Raw genomic sequence first — 15,863 nt, forward strand, 5'->3', positions numbered from 1 at the left:
TCTACAAAGAAACTTAAAATCAACCATGATCCCATTATTCAGAGATAAACTCTGAGCTTTTTAGTGTAATTCCTTCAGCTCCTTTTTCTGTGTATGTGTGCATGTGTGTGTGTATATATATATATTTACAGTCAGATTACACTCTACATAAAGCGCCATATCCCACTGCTTTCGTTTAACATTATATGGCAGTTAAACACTCCTCAAGAACAGCGTTTTAATGGCTGCGTAATATTCTGCCTCATAAATATACCTTAATATGTTTAACCAAATCCTATTAGTGAACATTTGACTGTTTACAATTTTTCACAATGAAAATGCTGCTATAAACTTCCTTGTTCATAAATCTTGGTTACAATTTCTGGTTATTTTCCCAGCTGAGATTCCTAGAAGTGGCATTGCAAAGGTCACTGGGTGGGAACAATTCTGAGGGTCTCGATGTCTGTTGCGAAGCCACCTTCCTGAGAGCGTCCACCATTCCCCACCCCGCCCCCATCTGCAAGAACCCCCATCAACCCCAGGCAGGGCTGTCTCCCCTGCCCCAAATGTGCCTTGTGTCTTCCTAGCCTTATATCTTTGCTTCAGCAGGTGCCCTCTGTCAGGACCCTGCCTTTCCTATCCATCCTTCAGAGCCCAGCAAAATGCCACCTCCTCCATGAAGCCCTCCCTGACACCCCAGCTGGAAGTTCTCTACCTCCAGTCCCTGGCTTAAATCCCTCCTAAAGCACCGACCTCCTTTGCTGCACGTTGTTATAATCCGTATGATAATAACCCTTTCTTAGTCTTGGGCTTTGACATTTTCAGAGTTGCTTTCACTGAGCTGTTTCAGCTGATTCACTCCCAGAATCAAGTATTTTGAGGTCAGGGACCTTGATTTCATCATCTGGGTCTCCTGCCCCTGCCCTGTCAAGTCCAAGCCTAGTACAACCTTGAGCTGACCCTTGATTGAATGGAAGTTTTTAACCCAGCCTCCCTGGACTGTCAGAGACTTTAGGGTGTTCCACTCTGCAGAGGGGGACAGTAGAGAGAGTGCTCAGCTGGGACAGGGGATCCTGGATTCCAGTCCTGGCTCTGTCACTGACTCGCTATGATCTCAGCTGGCCCCTGCCCCTCTCTGGGCCTCAGTTTACCCATCTATAAAATGAGCAAATTGAACCACAGAGTTTCCACACCCCAGACTGACGGCTGCCACCCCAGCCACCTAGAGCAGCCCAGGGTGTCTCTGAGGGCCCCTGAGCAGAGCTGGCCTCGGGGCCGGGCCAGAGGGAGCTGGCCGGGGAGGCAGGCTGGCTGTACGCCAAGCTGTGTCTGCAAACACTGACCTTGGCGGCCGCAGGGATTTTCCATGACACCAGCACCCTCCCCTTCAGCCCTCCCCCATCCCACGTGGGCCAAAGTGGGGGATGGGGGCCTCAGGGGCTGCCTTATACCAGAGGCCCCTGAATCCAAGTAATAGGGGCACCTGCTGGGATTGGGGTGGGGGATGAGCTAAAGGAGAGGGTGCAGAGAGCAGTGGGCCCATAAGTGGAAAGTTTGGGGGAAAGGAAGGAGCAGGGAGAGGTCTGCTGGTGGAGAATGGGAGCGGAAAGAAGAGATGGGAGGAGGGGAAGCGAGGCCTTGGAAAGGGGCAGGGTGGAGGGAGGGAGGAAGGGGTGCTGTTCCTCGGAGCTGTCCTTCTGGGAGCTCTGGACTGGAGGGGGACAAACTCCAGACCTGGCTCCCTGCGCTGGCCCCTACCCCTCCCCTACCCCTACCCCAGTGCCAGGCCGGGTGGGCCTGGGAAGGGTTCCTTCTGACCTCATTTGCACTGAAGGGGAGTTTTCTCTCACCCCCACTGCACACTTGGGCTGGGGGAGCTAGGGACATCCCCACTGAACAGCATTTCCAGCTGCCCCCAGGCCCTGTCTGGGATCCCCCAGGAGGACCGGTCTCTGGGAGCTCAGAGCCCTGGGACAACTACTCCTTAACACAGACACAAATGCGGGCTATGAGCAGCTGCTGGGAAGGAGCGGTAAAGCTTCTCGGGCAATAGGGGTGGGAGGGTGGGGGGGCAGCTGAAGGAATGGAACTTGTGCTCTCTCCAGCCTCCCAGGGCCCTGGGCAATCCCCTGTCGGCTTCCTTCAACCTCATCTCCTTTAACACACCAAATGGTTCCCACGGGGCCTGGCTCCCACTTCCTGGCTCCACACTGTTGCCATCTCCAGACCGCGGGGGGTGGTGCCCCCTTTCTGTGCCCGTGGGCCCTACAGAGGGCCCAGGGTGGGCCCTTTCCTAGGCTGAGCCCAGGAAGCTCCCTCTGTCGCCCCATCCCAGGCCCCCTCCCCCTTTCAGCTTTGCACCAGCCCAGCCTTCCCTAAGGACACAGGTCGCCTCCTCTATCTTCCCGTAGGGCAAACATTAGACTCATCAGGACATCTATTTACCTTAGATAAGTAGGGCTGCAGGGAAATGGGTCACAGCTGCCATTCCAGGGGCTGCGTGTCTCAAACCTACAGAAGGGCTGGGCCACCCGAGGTCAGAAAAACCATCTCAGCTGGGAACCTGGAAGGGCCTTAGCGTCACTGATGTTACAGAGGGGCAGTGCCCAAACTGTGTTCCCAAGAACACTTTTGCAGCCATGTGCAGAAAAATGTATTCAGGTCAAATAAAAGGGGAAACTGAGCACATTCTGTCAACTTGGGCTGACCTTGCACATCAGCATCTGCATGGCTCTGAGAACTTCAAATCCTGTTTAATTCAGCATTTCCCCCATGTGATTGAACCAAGCAACCCTTTGCTCATCCAGCAGTCCCAGGAAGTTAACTCTGGGAAACACTGACTATAGAATGTTGGCACTAAAAGGAATTTGAAAGACCATCTTGATCTTGGAATTTCAAAAAAATATTCCCCAGATCCTTAGCATTTTAACTCTATTAACTCATCAAATCCCAGCAGCAATTCCATGAAGGAAATACATCATTATTACTATTTTTCAGATGAGGAAACTGAGGCACAAAGACTTAACTTGGTCGAGATGGAAAGCTGTTTGCTCTGGAACCTGTGCTATTAACCATTCCAAGAAACTGCAGAGAGTCCTCATAATTTTTCAGTAGTTCAAGAATGAACAATAACTTAATTCAGCCTCACAGAATCCGTTACCCTATGCAAATCAGAAGCTCTGATTGGCAGATACATTCTTAATTAATTTTAATGGGAAAGGTAAATAGATCACAGCTCTAACAATGATCTACTCTGCCAATTTTGTACAGCAAAACACTGCACTGATGAACACATCACACTTAATAAATACAATTGCTCAGAATTGAGCCTCTGTGAACAGGAGGGTGAAGAGAGAAAATAACGAAGGGCATCGTAGCTGTAATGGATGTCTTGTCTTTCCTCCCGTGTCATGGATGAGGGAAACTGAGGCCCAGAGCAGGGGAGGTCACTCGCCCAAGGCACAAAGGTGAGTCAGGGTCAGGTGAGCCCTCTGATCTCTTCTTTTAGCCCCCCACCCCCACCCCGATTCTCTCCTCCTCCCGGAGCTGTGACCTTGCTGCTGGCTAGGCCAGGGGTTGGAGGTGAGGCAGATCGGCCGGCAGGAGAGGCCAGTGGGGGACAGGCAGATGAGCCCAGGCCGGCCAAGGCCACCATCAAGGGCCCAGAGTGACTGGCTGAGCTTTACCTAAAAGGAAACAGGCTGCAGGGAGAGAAAGACCCATAGAGAGAGGACAAGGCCCCCAGCCTGCTGCATCTCTCTGGAAGACAGGGCTGCAGCTGGTTTCTAGGCTCCTTGGTGATGGCAGGAGGAAAAGAGAACTGAGGTCCAGAGGTTCCCGCCCCAGCCCTGCACCCATTCATGTGCTCCTCCTGCCTCGAGCCTGCCCACGGAGAACCTGGGTTTCCAGCCAGGCTCCGGTGCCACCTCTTAGCTCATGCTCCCAAGCAGGGCTGCTGGGCCTGTGGAGGGAGCGGGTACTGCTCCCGTCACCCCAGCGCCCGAGGCAGAGCGCACAGGACACACATTGGCTTTAGGATCTGGTATCTCAGGTTAAAGCCCTGGCCCTGCCATTCACCTGCTGTGCAGCCTTCAGCAGGTGGCTTTTCCTCTCTGGGCCTCCATTTCCTCATCTGTACCATGTCAGGCCTGGGCCGAATGGTCACTGAGGGCCCTTCTGCTTCAAAGAGCCTTGAAGTCTGTGATGGGTTTCATGGAAGGACTGCTAGGGGGAGGGGCAGGAACAGTACGGAAGCCCTGCTCAGAGTTCTGAGAGGCAGTGACTGGAGTTTTTGGGTGGCCGATCAGTCCAGCACATACTGGACAGCCCATACTGTGAGAGGTGGTTCTCGAGAACCAGCCCCAGAGAGCGGCCTGTGTGTGTCAGTGACACAGAGGACAGACTGAGCCTGTCACCCAGAGACGCGTGGGACTGGACAGGAAGGCGAGGCTGGGGGATTCCTTTGACTTCCCCTCGCTCACAAGTCCAAGCCTGACGTGGGCAAGGACCCGGAAGGCGGTGGGGCCGCTGGCAGCAGGCAGGCCTTGCCAAACTCCCGATGACTTCCCAGAAGTTACAGGGTCCCCCGGGAGCGGCCCCACCCCGGCTGGCGCCCCTGCCGACGTCAGCAGGTCCTCACAGCTCCCCTGCCCTTTCACTCAGTGACGACAGGACAGGAGAAGGGGCAGGGGCATGCTGACCCCGGCCCAGTATCTAGAGAAGCGTCTGCTCCCTGGGCAGCAGGCTTCTGTGCCACTTCTGCCACTTCCAGCTCAGGGTCGCGCCCAAGGGATCAAAGCCCGAGGGGGAGGCTCCTGGTGCAGGGCTCCCCCCTCAGAGCCTGGAATCCCCTCGCGGGGCTAACCCAACCCTGACAAGAGCTAATGGGGGCGGCTCCAACCTCCATTCGCCCAATTGCCCCATGGGGTGTGTCCTGATAATGAGCTGGCAGGAGCAATTTGAGAGTTAAGTTAAAAATGTATCTGGCGTGCGGGGTGAGGGGGGGAGCGGTGTGCAAGGATGGTTCAGTGGTAAAATTCTTGCCTGCTATGTGCAAGATCTGGGTTCGATTCCTGGCCTGTGCACTTACACCCCACCCCACCCCCCAAAAAATCAACAGTGCTGCAATATTAGGATACTAACATGGAAAAGCGAAATGTGACCCCCATTATACAGCACTAAAACAAATGTACCTGAAGGGTCAGAGGCTCTCATGAAGCTTCAGCCTGTGGCAGGGACTGGGGGCGCACCCTGAAGGGGCAGGGTGGCCCCTGAGCCCAAGGCTGGGGCTGTCCTGAATGGGGCGGTGGCTGACGAGAGCCTTAGGCTGAGTCTCGATGGGCCACAGGCTTTGAAATGCGCCCAGCTGAATGGCAGGGCAGGCCAGCAGCTGTCATCCCCGCTGGGGGCAAGGGTGAGCGTGGGGGTGCAGAAGCTGAGCCCTGGGGGGCACTTGGATTTGGATGGGCAGAGACAGTGGGCATAAAACCTTGCAGGGAGAAGGTGAGTGGCAGGATGGGCATGTAGGGTAAGGAAGGGGCTTCGGTGTGGCTGCTGGGTGGGGGTGAGGGGTGCCAGCAAGAGGACGGGCTGTAAAGGAGAGCTAGAGAGGTCCGGGTGGGCCTCAGATACTGATTTCTTGCCCCCTGAAGCTGGGGGCTTTGCAGCTTTGCAGTGAGGCTGCCAGGCAGGTGGGTTTCGGGTTTCCTAAGGGATAGGGAGCCCCAAAGAAGGCATAGGTGACGAAGCCCTCCCAGGGCTGGTTTCCCAGGCTGCCTGTCACCTGTGAACGCCCACCTGCACAGCTCTGCCGGGCATGCCACAGGTTCCGAGGACAACTCTGGTGGGTGGCCAGGGTGGGGATTAACAGCTTCCACCCCGACACCTGACGCCCTGCCCCCAGAGTGCAGACCAGGCAAGCGAGGTCAAGAGAGAGAAAGGCATTTTGCCCAAGGTCACACAGCCAGCAGGTGGTCAAGTTGGGGCCAGGCCCACCCCCAACCCCTGGCTTCCCACACCCTGAGCCAGGCTGGCCTGGGAGGCAGAGAAGGACAGACCGAGAAGCCGCTCTGGCTCAGGGCCGGCCCAGCTGTCGAGGTGAGTTGTGGTCTGGCTGCCGCGACAGAGCTGGCGGGCACAATCTGTTCTCACCCTGCCGGAGAACGGACGAACCAGGCACAGAGGCTCAACAGCTCAACTGTTGGGGCCCTGGACAGAGGGTGGCACAGTCACTGGATCTATGGCAGGCAGCGGTGCCCACTCTAAGGGCAGCGCCCCCAGCCTCACAGACCCCCAGCAGCCATCCCTAAGACCTCTCGGAAATGGAAGATTCAAATAGTCCTGGGCTGGCAGAGACACCAGCATTACTGGAACTGAGCTGCCTCACATTTCTCTTGGAAATGTGAGGGAAATCTGGCCCTTCCTTCATTATTAATCATAGCAAGTCATTATTGAACATTTGATATGTGCTAGGCTCTAGGTTAAGTGCTTTTCACACATTATCTCACATTCTCCTCCGATAAGACCTGGGAGGCAGAAGCAATATATCAGCCCCATTTTACAGATGACAAGAGGAAAACCTGGGGAGGTTAAAAAACACGGCAGTCTACGGCAGAGCCAGGATTTGAACTCAGATCTGACACCAGAGCACACAGTTTTCTGCCTTGCTACAAACTCATCAAATGTGCTCTGGGGCTGCACAGGCGGTTCAGTGGTAGGATGCTCACCTTCCATGAGATCCCCGGACCATGGAGGCCCCCCCAAAAAATGTGCTTTGGGCCCCCCAGCTAAGGCTGGAAGTGTGGGGGTAGAAGCCAGAAAGGAACATAACAAGGTCCGCCAGTGCACCCTTCCCCTTTCTCCCAAGGCCAGTGCTTTGCTGGGCGCCCTGGGGGACAGAGCAGGAGGGAGGGATAATATTGGCCCCGGAGTTCAAAGCTTAACATGCTCCATGCCACTCAAAGCAGAGCTCATGCCCAGCTGTGAAGAATCCAGGAAGGCTACATGGGAGAAGCAGCAGCTAGTTAAGTTTTGATAAGGCTGACAAAGGAGGAAAAACTGGAAAGCACTCCAGCATTGTTTTATTATCATAACTGTATTAACAAAAGCAATAAATTATCTCAACAATCTGGTGAAGGAAGTAGGGCCAGGAGCAGCAGACCTCACCCTACAAATGAGAACGCATGCTCAGACAGGGGCGGTAGTTTGCCAAGGTCACATGGCTACCTGTGACAGGGCCAGAACCAGTGCCCACAGCCTCTGCTGTCCCCTCCCGGGGACTTCCCCATCCCCATCCTCGTGGCCAGGCAGATTCTTGGCTTATGGCCACCTGATGGTTGACTCCTGGATGTGTGTGAGTTGGTGGATGGCAGCACACCTCACAGGCACCCAAGGGTAATGCCACCTCCCTACAGGGACAGACCCCCACTCTGGGGCCAGGGACAGAGGGTAACCTGGCATCCCAGACTGGGGACTGCTTCTGGAGCACCAATCATACAGCTAGGAGAGGGTAATGGGGCACCTACTCCTTTGCCCTTCTCTGGCACGGGGGACCCAGCCATCCCAGGGAGACTGCAAGTCCCTAGTTGCCAACCCACCCCCAACCCTCACGACAAGCTTCAGCCAGCCACAGGGAAAGCATGGGGGAGTCATTCAAGCCTCAATTTCCCTCCCCCAACAAGGTATCACAGGACATCAGAACCCATTCAGTCCAACCTCCCCACCTATCAGCCAAGGAAAGCGGAGTCCAGCAGGGACACGGAACATGTTATTAAAGCCCACAGGCACCCAACTCAAACCTGGGGCGCCACTGACCACCCAGGAGCCTCCCCACCAGCTCTGCTGCCTCTCAGTGCAACAGTTCCCAGAGGCACATTCTCTAGGCACATTAAACAGTCCCGTCTTTGAAGCCTGACTCCAGCTCAAAGGCCGGTTGCCGGACTCCCAGACAGTGAGACCCGGGGAAAATCTTGTCCTTGCCTTCCTCCTTCCACCCGACCCTACTGGGTGGTCCAGGACTGATGAGAGACTGGCACGGTGCTTGGGGACACAGCAGCGCCCCCCAAACCTTGTCGTATCCCCGCCCTCCCTGGGGTGGGGGTGGGGGTGGGGTCCCAGGAAGAAGGACCAGTCTCGCGTGGGCAGGGAGGGGCGGGGACGCGGGGACGCGGGAGCCGCGGGGGAGGCGGGGGGCGGGAGCCGCGGGGGAGAGGGGCAGCGGCCTGGGGAAGGGCAGGCCCGCAGCGCACGCTTTCTCTCCTCCCCGCCCCCTGTGCCCCAGGCTACGGCCACGCGGCGCCCAGCACGGATGGCGGCAAGGTGTTCTGCATGTTCTACGCGCTGCTGGGCATCCCGCTCACGCTCGTCATGTTCCAGAGCCTGGGCGAGCGCATCAACACCTTCGTGAAGTACCTCCTGCACCGCGCCAAGAAGGGGCTGGGGCTGCGGCGCGCCGACGTGTCCATGGCCAACATGGTGCTCATCGGCTTCTTCTCGTGCATCAGCACGCTGTGCATCGGCGCCGCCGCCTTCTCCTACTACGAGCGCTGGACCTTCTTCCAGGCCTACTACTACTGCTTCATCACGCTCACCACCATCGGCTTCGGCGACTACGTGGCGCTGCAGAAGGACGAGGCGCTGCAGACGCAGCCGCAGTACGTGGCCTTCAGCTTCGTCTACATCCTCACGGGCCTCACGGTCATCGGCGCCTTCCTCAACCTCGTGGTGCTGCGCTTCATGACCATGAACGCCGAGGACGAGAAGCGCGACGCCGAGCACCGCGCGCTGCTCACGCGCAACGGCCAGGCGGGCGGCGGCGGCGCGGGGGACAGCGCGCACCCCGGCGACGCGGCCTCGGCGGCGGCGGCGGCCTCGGCGACAGCGGCGGCGGCAGCAGTGGGCGGCGGCGGCGGCGGCGGGTTCCGCAACGTGTACGCCGAGGTGCTGCACTTCCAGTCCATGTGCTCGTGCCTGTGGTACAAGAGCCGCGAGAAGCTGCAGTACTCCATCCCCATGATCATCCCGCGGGACCTCTCCACGTCCGACACGTGCGGCGAGCACTCGTCGCCGGGAGCGGGCGGCCGCTACAGCGACACGCCCTCGCACCGCTGCCTGTGCGGCGCGGCGCAGCGCTCGGCCATCAGCTCCGTGTCCACCGGCCTGCACAGCCTGGCCACCTTCCGCGGCCTCATGAAGCGCAGGAGCTCGGTGTGAGCGCGCCGTGGCGCGGGGCGCACGGTGGGGGGGCCCGGGCCGGGCCGGGCCGGGGGGGAGGGTGGCGGGGGTTGGGGGAGAAGGGGCAGCGGGCAGGGAGTTCTCGGCCCCCACCCTCTTCCCCGGCCCCGCCCCATCCCCGACTGTGCCTGCTCACACCAGCCGGCCGGAGCCTGGGCTCTGAGGGCCCCTGGAGCCCCCTTCCGTGCCCTACAAATTCCGAGAAATGTGAAACTTGGGGGGTGGGGTGGGGGGAGAAGGGGGTCACGGGAAGGGAAGGCAGAAGCTGGGAGCCTCCTATCCCCTTGGAAATCCAAGGAGCTCCCCAGACCTCAGAGGCCCTGCTGGTACCCAGCCCCTCCCCCCCTCCGGAAGGGACTCAGTGTTCCGTGTTCGTTTGCATCTCTATTTATACCTCTGTCCTGCCAGGTCCCTCACCTCCCCTTGGCTCCAAAAGCCGAGGTGTCTTTGTCCAGGTCACCCCCACTGGATCCCACTCTTCCTCTTCATCCCCAGCCGTGTCTCCCAAACTCCCACCCTTTTGTGTTGTTTTGCATGGCTTTGCAGTTATGGAGAAAGTGGGAACCTAGCAGTCCCTAAAGCTAGCCTCCAGAGGGCAGAACAGACAGACAGAAGGACAGGCAGGAGCAGGAGAGGCAGAAAGGGGAGTGGAGGGGGCAGGCTTTCTAGTCTGCAGGGAGGGCGCGACTGGTCTGGGAAAGCTAACTGGCCTCCAGCCACTTTCTCATGGGAGATTGGGGTCCAGCCTTAGGGAGACTACCCTTGGAATCTGGGACACAAAACTCCAGATATGCCCTCCCTGGGCCACTATGGATAATCACCGGCTCTTAAATTTGTGGAGTGATTTTTAAGCTTCCAAAGACCCTGTTCTGGCTACTCATGTGTTTGACTCTCATAACACCCCAGTTAGGTGATCTGGGCAGAAGTTCTCATGCCCATTCTACAGATGAGGACACGGAGACCCAGATGGGTACCACAGGTGACCCAGACAGCCAGAGGTAGGAACCTGACTGGTCCCGGCCTGAGTGTGATTCCTCCCAGCTCCTGAGCCTGCTGTCAGAAGCAGAGCTCCTGCCCTGCACACCTGGCCTGGCATGGGCAATGGGGCTCAGACCAGAACCAGAGGCTTAGCCTCTGCTGCTCTTGGCCAGGAGGCAGGGCAGGGCCCCTCCACCTCTTGTTTGCCTGCTGTCAAACAGGGAAATCCTTGAGGCCAAGGGAAGCAGAAGTGGGACTCCAGGGGGTTCAAAATCAGGCAGAGCAGCCAAGAGAGCTGGCAGTTATTCCTGGTCCCACAGCCAGTGTCGGTGCTAGAGATAAGCCAGGGCTGCAGGGTGGGGGTTGGGAACTGGTGTGCCCTCTGCCTACCCCTTGTCATCCGGAAGCCCAGATGGAGGATAGCAGATGGAGGGATACCTTCGGCTCCTCTGCCGGAGCTGGTACGGCAACTCAGGACGGCGCCAAGACAGAGCGAGCGGGCGAGGGGCCTGTCACCACCCTCCCTGCTGCCCTCTGAGCCACTCTGGCGGCCCTTCAACCCTGCCAAGCAAGGCCAGCCTGGCACGTGGGGAGGCTGGAGTGGGGCCCCCACAGGGTGACCAGCCTTAGGCCCTACCCGGGCCATACCCCCCGCCTCTGGGAACCCCTGGGAGGGAGAAAGTCTGGCCCTGCCTGCGTCTGTGCAGAGGAGCTGGCTGCCCAGATGCCCCAGGAGAGCAGGGCCTGGGCCATGGATAGTGCCCTTTTGTGTATGTTGGGGAGGGGAAGAGCGGTGCTGCTGGCCTCTGTCCTGTGTGTGACCCTGCCCTCGAGGGGTCCTGTCCCGTCAGTCCCGAGGGAGCCACAACCAAAGTTGCAGGGAGATGGTGGGGGAGGAGAGAGAAGACTGCTCCGTCTCCAGCTGCGTCCCTCCTAGGAACGGGAAGGCCGACGTCGCGTCCCCTCCTCACTCCCTGCCCCTGCGGGCAGCCTTTCTGCTTCCCCAATGCCTTATGCCTGGGCACACTGCCACAGAATATGCAATATGTGGGGGTGCCATGCCCCCACACCCCCACTCCCACCCCGGGCAGCCCCTGGACTCCCAAGACTGTGGTGGCCACAGCCCCCACCCTAGCTCCTCCTGCCTATCTGTCTTCACACTGAGAATGGCGCCTAATAAATGCTGTCCATGGAGACCAGGCTTAGGCTCCAGCTGCCTCTGTCCCCGCCGGCCCTTGGTGCTCCCAGGGACACCATTCCCCCAGACGGGGTCTGCAGACACACCTAGCCCATGCGTCTCAGGGTGGCCAGACCCTCCGCTGAAGGGGCCTCAGGGAGAAGCCTGGGGGGCGGCGCCAGTTTCCCTTTTGTGATTTCCCAGCAGACCCAGATTTTCACATCACCGTCCTGGAACCGACGGTCAGAGCAAGATCAGACCTCCAAAATCACCTGGTCCAATCCTTGTAGAGGAGTAAACAGGCCCAGAGAGGACAAGTCACTTGCCCCGAGTCACACAGCAGTGAATGGCAGAACCAGGGATTCCTGATCCAGTGCCATCCCCCTCTCGACAGCAGGCGGAGTCTGGACTGGGGACACACCGGCTGACGACCCTGGCGTGACAGCCATCCCTCCCTGCCAGCAGGAGCTCATGTGGTTCAATAGTCTGATTGACAGGCGGGTTTGTCTCAAAAGGGACAAGTCACAAGCACCTTTCTTCTCTGTGTCTTTAGGATACCTCAGGCCTGGGACAGGGCCCCAGAGGCCAGGCAAGACCAGGTTGCAGATCCACCCAGCCCAGCTGGAGCTGTTCCCTAGCGTCAGCTGGTCAGTGGCTTCCAAGTGTCACAAGCCCCAGTAATACACTTTGCACCCCAGCCCCGCATCCATCCATCTCCTTGTCTCTCTGTCTAGCTACCCAGCTTTCATGACACAACTTAATCCTTACTACAGCTAATGCCCTTTAACACTTTCTGTTCTGTTTCATTTTATAAAAGGCTACTCACGACCCACTAATTTGAGTTCTCGACCCACTAATGGTTTGCTACCTGCAAATCAAAATATTCTAGAGCAGTAGAGATGGAAAGAGGCACCTTTTCCCAGTCCTTCTGCCACCATTCACAGGCCAGTCCAAAGACATAGAGAAGGCCCACGGGGAGTGCAGGGTTCAAAGAAGGAAGTGCCACTCGCGCCCCCCAGAAGGCAGAAGGCAGTCGCCCTCTCCTGACCGTGCTCCCAGCTGCCTCCCGTGGCTGCAGGCAGGCTCCTGGCACCTGGCCCCTCATCAGCCTGCCGCCTGCAGGTGGCCACAGCAGAACTGGGGCTTAGCTCCCATTGGCTCACCCGTCCTTAAAGCTGCCTGATGAGAACCTGGGGCCTGCTGGCCTGACCACCTCTGTCTTTCTTATCACAGCTAACTGCAGCGACAGCAGAAACTTTCATTACTGAGGTCAGCCGTAGCCGGTACAAGGTCACTTTTTTTTTTTCATAAGTGTGACTTTATTTATTTTTTTACCTCTTCTATAACTTTTTTTTTAATTCAACATAACAACATACAAACGTAAACGTTCTTACCACATGATCATTCTATTTCTTGATATATAATCAATAACTCACAATATCATCACGTAGTTGCATATTCATCATCATGATCTTTTACAAGGTCACTTTTACTTTCTTGCAGACATAAATATGCTGCCACTTGCCTGCCTTTCTTCTTGCCTGGGACGAAATAATCACACACAGAACTTAAGGAATCGTGAGAGGCTGCATTTACCGCAGCCTTCCTAGGGGCCCATCCGTACGCCGCAGCCGCTGGGCAGGTGGGAGCTGCACCTCAGCCCCCACCCAGGGCTCTGAGCTGCTTGCAGTCTACCTGGGCTCCCTCCCGTGACACCCCCCCACCTCACCTCCACACAGCATCCGAGTCCTGCAATCAGAGGGAAATATACGGCAGAACACGAATAGAAACCAGAACCGCAGAGTGGAGGTGGGGTCTAAATGTACCCGGACCCCGGGCTCCCGTGGTTGTGTGGTGTGAGCCGCACAGGGAGACAGAGGCCTCCCAGGAACTGAGAGAGAAAAGGAGCAGCAGCAGCTCCTCCCCAAATGTGCCCCCACGGTGTGCTTGGTGGGGACGGGTTCTCTGGCCAAAAGAATCTGGGGGAACGCTGCACACGTCACCCACACTCATGGAGCTTCACAAGGCCCTGGGCTAAGTAAAGTTTATGCACAGTCTGGCAGCAAAGGCAGCCGCTTACCTTTGCTCATCCAGCACTGCCCCAGCTCATCCCAGACCCCTGTCTCTGCTTGCCACAGAACACTCTGGGAAATGCTGCTCTATTGAAATCTCATTGTCCACTGAAGGCACACCCCTCTCTCTTACTGCAATACATATCCAAAAATTTATCTTTTAAGTTCTTCTACAGCTGAAGGACAAATAATGCAAAATAATTATTTAGTCTCAATTATGTGCCAGCTTTCACCAAGGCTCAGGGCAGCTCACTGGCCCGAGTGGGCTGGCAGCTGAGCTAGGATCTGAGCTCTTACCCACGTCCCTGTGCCGTGCGTCTTCAGGGAAGGTCTGGCAGAAGCGGCCACGCTGTTTACTTCTTATTCAGGACTCAGCGAGAGAGGAAGTGAGAAGGTGGCAGAGCTGATGGAGGGCCTCCCTCCCCCACATTCGGGGCCGCTCAGCTCTCCCTACAGGCTCAGCATTGCCTGTGCCTGTCCCACCCCCAAGACCTCCCCACAACCTCTCTCTGAAGGTGCCGGGTGGGGGAGGCGTGGGGGGGGGTGGGGGGGCAGGGAAGGAATTAGCAGGATGGACATTTGGCCCACGGGAGGAGCCCCTGCCCACCCTGCCCAGCCACACCACACACCCCCAGGGGCAGCCGGACGCTTAAGCCCCCTCTCTCTGCCAAAGCCAGCTTCCACCTAGAAGGCGAGTGACTCGGTTTCCCGAGTGGCCTGATGCCCGGAATAAAGGGAACTCGGGCCCTCCTCTTGCCTAGGCAGCCAGAAGCCATAAAGCTGGACCAGCAGCCTCTAGGGATCACCATAACCTTTTGTGCATGACTGCAAAGAAAGACACACACACACACACACACACTCCTGTAGGGCCAGCTCCCCCTTTTTCAGAGGAAGGAATTTGGGTTCACAGAGAGGAAGCGATGCGCCCCAAGGTCATGAAATAAGATAGTGGTGCATCCAAGCTTAGTATCCAGATAGCTAATGTTCCACTACCCTTCCCTGCCACGTGCGCGTGCACATGCACACTCACACACACACAGTAGGGACCCAGCCTTCTCGGACTCCAACTTCAGATGAAAGCTGCTAGTCTCCGGGGTTGAGTCATTCCAGTGCTGGAAACTTACCACGTCCACATGTGGACAAGCGCCCAGAGACTCACCTCCCCTGCGCCCGCACTGTCCCTGCTGCAGGCGGAGCCCCAACCCCCCCACCCCCCCACCCCCCGTGGTCAGGGAGCATGATGGAAGTGACTACCATGATCCTCCCTGGCCAGCACGCCCCAAAAATCCACCTCAAAAGCATTTTCCACGTACACAGCTCTCTCACGTCATGGGCTCATTCGCTCACTGGGACAACTTTGATTTAGGACAGGATCCATGGCCCCACTTTACAGATGATGAAACCAAAGCTTGGAAAACAACAAGGGTTTTGAGACCCGGGACTCGCCCACCAAAACCCCCTGAAGTTCAAAACATAAACTACTACAGCACACACCGTAGGTTACCGAATCGAGAACCCTCCCTATACCTTTCCGTCTTGATGACAAAAGCCTGTTATTTCTCAGATATTTGTCCTTCTCAAACCCAGTCCTAGAGTCTACACCAATCACAGGAGCCAGAAGCATTTAGATATGGATGTGTGATCAATCCTGGATTTGGTCTCTTCAGGAAAGTCTATTGGGGGACCAATGGAAAGGCTGTCTTCTCCTGAAAGAAATCACAAGGGAGGAAGCACCTTCTCCTTTGCCTAGACTTTGCCTGGTCCATGTGTAATGCTTGGAGCTCTGGCAGCCATCTTGTGACCTTGAGGAGACTCAGTGGGGATGGCAGAGGGAGGAGATGGAACATGTAGGAGGAACCCCTGCCTTCAGGAGATGTGGGGTGAGAGACCCAGATGGGCTTTTCCACTACTGGCAGCTGATACAGGATTATTGAACAGTCTGAACCTTGTGGTCCACGAGAAGGAAACAGTTTTATTTTCCCTCCCTTCATCACCTTTCACAACAGCAGGTTAAATCTTCCATTCTTGTCACTTAAAGAACAGTTAGGGCCAATCCCAAAGCATCATGGTCACTCTTGGCCAAAAGGAAATCCAGTCCAGGGCGATGCAGCAGTGGCTCAGTGGCAGAATTCTTGCCTGCTGTGCCAGAGACCCGGGTTCGATTCCCGGAGCCTGTCCATGCAAAAAAATAAAAAAGGAAATCCAGTCCAGTCTAGTACAACTTAAAATTTCAGTCTCACATTCATTTCCATGCTTGTCCCCTCCCTACCCCCAGAACAGGCCCCATACTTCAAGCTGAGGGACTTGGAAAGGGAAGCCATGACCTTCTCGCCACCCCCACCTCCTATTTCTAGCTGGACTAGGAATGAGGAAACAGAGAAACAGCCGAAGCCCATAGAGCAGCAAGCCTCCAACTTTGGGCTCTC

General features: G+C 56.9%; 1 protein-coding gene across 1 annotated transcript in view; it reads left to right on the plus strand.

The window, feature by feature from the left end:
• Positions 1–9,189, plus strand: part of KCNK3 (potassium two pore domain channel subfamily K member 3) — a 33,569-nt gene extending 24,380 nt beyond the window's left edge. Inside the window, exon 2 of the mRNA XM_077151821.1 lies at positions 8,258–9,189. Coding sequence (XP_077007936.1) covers positions 8,258–9,189 — 932 coding nt within the window. The remainder of the gene's footprint in view (positions 1–8,257) is intronic.
• The last annotated feature ends 6,674 nt before the right edge of the window (positions 9,190–15,863 follow it).

Source organism: Tamandua tetradactyla, chromosome 3, assembly GCF_023851605.1.
Source record: "Tamandua tetradactyla isolate mTamTet1 chromosome 3, mTamTet1.pri, whole genome shotgun sequence".
NCBI lineage: Eukaryota > Metazoa > Chordata > Mammalia > Pilosa > Myrmecophagidae > Tamandua > Tamandua tetradactyla.